Source organism: Verticillium alfalfae, genomic scaffold (genome assembly GCF_000150825.1).
Source record: "Verticillium alfalfae VaMs.102 supercont1.3 genomic scaffold, whole genome shotgun sequence".
Lineage (NCBI taxonomy): Eukaryota > Fungi > Ascomycota > Sordariomycetes > Glomerellales > Plectosphaerellaceae > Verticillium > Verticillium alfalfae.
The window spans coordinates 377810-380459 of NW_003315036.1; the positions used below are offsets into that span (position 1 = coordinate 377810).

General features: G+C 63.6%; 1 protein-coding gene across 1 annotated transcript; it reads left to right on the plus strand.

Moving 5' to 3' along the window:
* Nucleotides 1-849: 849 nt before the first annotated feature.
* VDBG_02630 (conserved hypothetical protein) lies at nucleotides 850-1983 on the plus strand (the record flags this gene model as incomplete). The annotated part of the gene is made up of 1 exon (XM_003006445.1): nucleotides 850-1983. The coding sequence occupies one exon, from the start codon at nucleotides 850-852 to the stop codon at nucleotides 1981-1983; it is 1134 nt and encodes a 377-aa protein (XP_003006491.1).
* Nucleotides 1984-2650: the final 667 nt, after the last annotated feature.

Here is a 2650-nt window from a genome sequence, read left to right on the forward strand (position 1 = left end):
TTCCCGTCTCAGGCCACGTTCTCCCATCCAGTGATGCACCGTGGTCCCATCACGGTGGGCAGATGACGGGCGGGCCGTCACGGGTCCAGACTCTGCGAGCACCAGATGCAAGGGCACGAGGCAGCGGCGGCGGCAGGTTGTCACAAGCACTGTCGGCCATGCTGTGGTAAAAATCGCCGTGGGGGAAGGATGCTTGGCCACGGAGTTCATCGCCAGCATGTCCGAGATCCGTTTTTGTTGCGGAGATCAAGGCAGATCGGGAATCTGGCAGCTGTGGCAGGCCCTGGTCACCATCTCTCACGAAGCGGAATGCCTGATCGAGTTGGACGGGTGATGACTCAACACCCGTCGCGGTGTCGGGCTCTGGCAGGATGCCGACCACCGATCATTCTGCGGCAGGGGCTTGTCAGCGAAGCACCAGGAGCCAGCCAGTCGCTTGGTCAGACAGGCAGTGAGTGAGTGGGTGGCAGTTGCGATGGACCCTGAATAAGGTACAGCACGTCGAACATGCCACGCACAGACCAGGCCATCCGAGAGTTCCTTCCGTCAGACTCAAAGCTCCAGTCGCTAGTGCAGCTGCCAATCACCGGCCGAACCTTCCGCAGAGCTTGAAGGGTGGGACAAAGGGAAGCTTCATGCCTCACGTCATTGCCTCGTCGCTGCCATTTGGACTCTGCCTCTCTACAGTCACGCCTCCCGACGCTTGCAACATCCCACACCCGGACAACTGCCGGACACCGAGCAACGAACGTTTCGACCCTCACATCGGGTCCTTCGTCGTTCGTATCACATGCTGCTGATGCATCATCATCATCAGTAAACATCCCCGAACCACGTAGCACCATCACAATGCGACCCCTCCTCCGCTCAGCTGCCCCGGCACCCTCCGCCAGCCGCCTGCTCCCCCGCCGTCCATTCTCCTCTTCGGCTTGCAGATCTGCTCTTCCCCCTCCCCCGCCTCCGGCCGCATACGCCCCCCTCCCTTCCCGACGCCTCATCTCCGTCTCGGGCCCCGACACGGCCAAGTTCCTACAAGGCGTCATCACCGCCAACATCAACGCACCGGGGCCCCTCTATGCTGCCTTTCTCACCGCCACCGGCCGCATCCTCAACGACGTCTTCATCTACCCCGACACCCTTGCCATTGGCGCCGGCGCCCCCGAAACGAGCTTCCTCATCGAGGCTGACGCCGACCAGGCCCCCGTCCTCGCAAAGCACATTCGCCGCTACAAGCTGCGTGCCAAGTTCGATGTGCGCCTCCTCGACGACTCGGACGCCCGCGTGTGGCACCTCTGGAACGACGCGGCGCCTGACCCGCCAGCGCAGTCCACCGCCGCGGGGGACCTGATGCCCGACCGCCGCGCCCCGGGCATGGGCTACCGCCTCGTGCGCAAGGGGGACGCCGCGCCGGCACTGGATCTCGAGCAGGTCGACGAGCAGGCGTATACGCTGCGGCGGTACCTGCGCGGCGTAGCCGAGGGCCAGGGCGAGATGCTGCGGGAGCATGCGCTGCCGCAGGAGAGCAACCTCGACTACATGGGCGGCATCGAATACCACAAGGGCTGCTATGTCGGCCAAGAGCTGACCATCCGGACGAAGCACCGGGGTGTCGTGCGCAAGAGGATTCTGCCGTGCGTCTTGTACAACGAGGGGGATGCCATGCCAACCGAGCTTGCATACCGGGACGAGGGCGTGGACGCTGGTGTCATACCGTGTGAGGCCAAGATTGAGTCTTGCAGCAAGAGGGCCAGGAATCCGGGCAAGTGGCTCAGCGGCATCGGCAATCTTGGCCTGGCGCTGTGTCGACTCGAGACGCTGACGGATCTAGCGGGGCCGTTGCCGACTTCTTCCTATCAGCCGACGGACGAGTTCAAGGTCGAGTGGACGGCAGGCGATGCGACAAACAGCCTCAAGGTTAAGGCCTTTGTGCCAGACTGGCTGAGGCAATCTCTTGAAGCAGTGCCGCCACGAAACGCGACCTAACATGTGGGTCGCAAGCCAATGTACATCACCATATATAGTGTAAAAGTAGAGAAAATGGTGGGGGTATCAAATTCCTTTTCAAGTCTCGTCCCGAGACTCTCAGTTCTGGCAGCTTTCTGGGTATCATGTCTATGTCGTTGTGCCGTCCTCCTCCGCAGTGCCTGCCGCCGCCTCTTGCGCCGCCGCCAGCTTGGCAGCATCCCGCTTCTTCTGCACCGCGATCATCCTTGCCTTGAGATCCTCCCACTTCGGCGCCTTGCCCTCGCCGCCGTTCGTCTTCGGAGCGTCTTTGGACTCCGTCTCGGGCGGCAGCTCGCCCCTCTTCCGCGCCTTCTTCTCGGCCTTGCGTGTCCTCGTCTCCTCGAGCCTCCGCTGCAGCTCCTGTATCCTCTCATCGCCCTCGTCCTCCTCGCGGTTCCTCTTCTCCTCGGCCTAAAAGCCGGAACCGCTCGTCCTCCGAAGCCCGCCGCCTCCGAAGCTCCTCCCCCATGCGTGCCTTCTCCCGCTCGAGCTCCCTCCTCTTCTCCTCCTGCTCGTCCCTGCGCCTCTTGGCCTCGCCCTCGGCCGCCTCGAGCTCGTCGATCATGCGCTTGCGCGCGCCCTGCACCTGCGCCCTCTCGGCGGCCCGCAGCGCCTGCGCCTCGCGCCCGCGGTCGTAGGCGCCGCG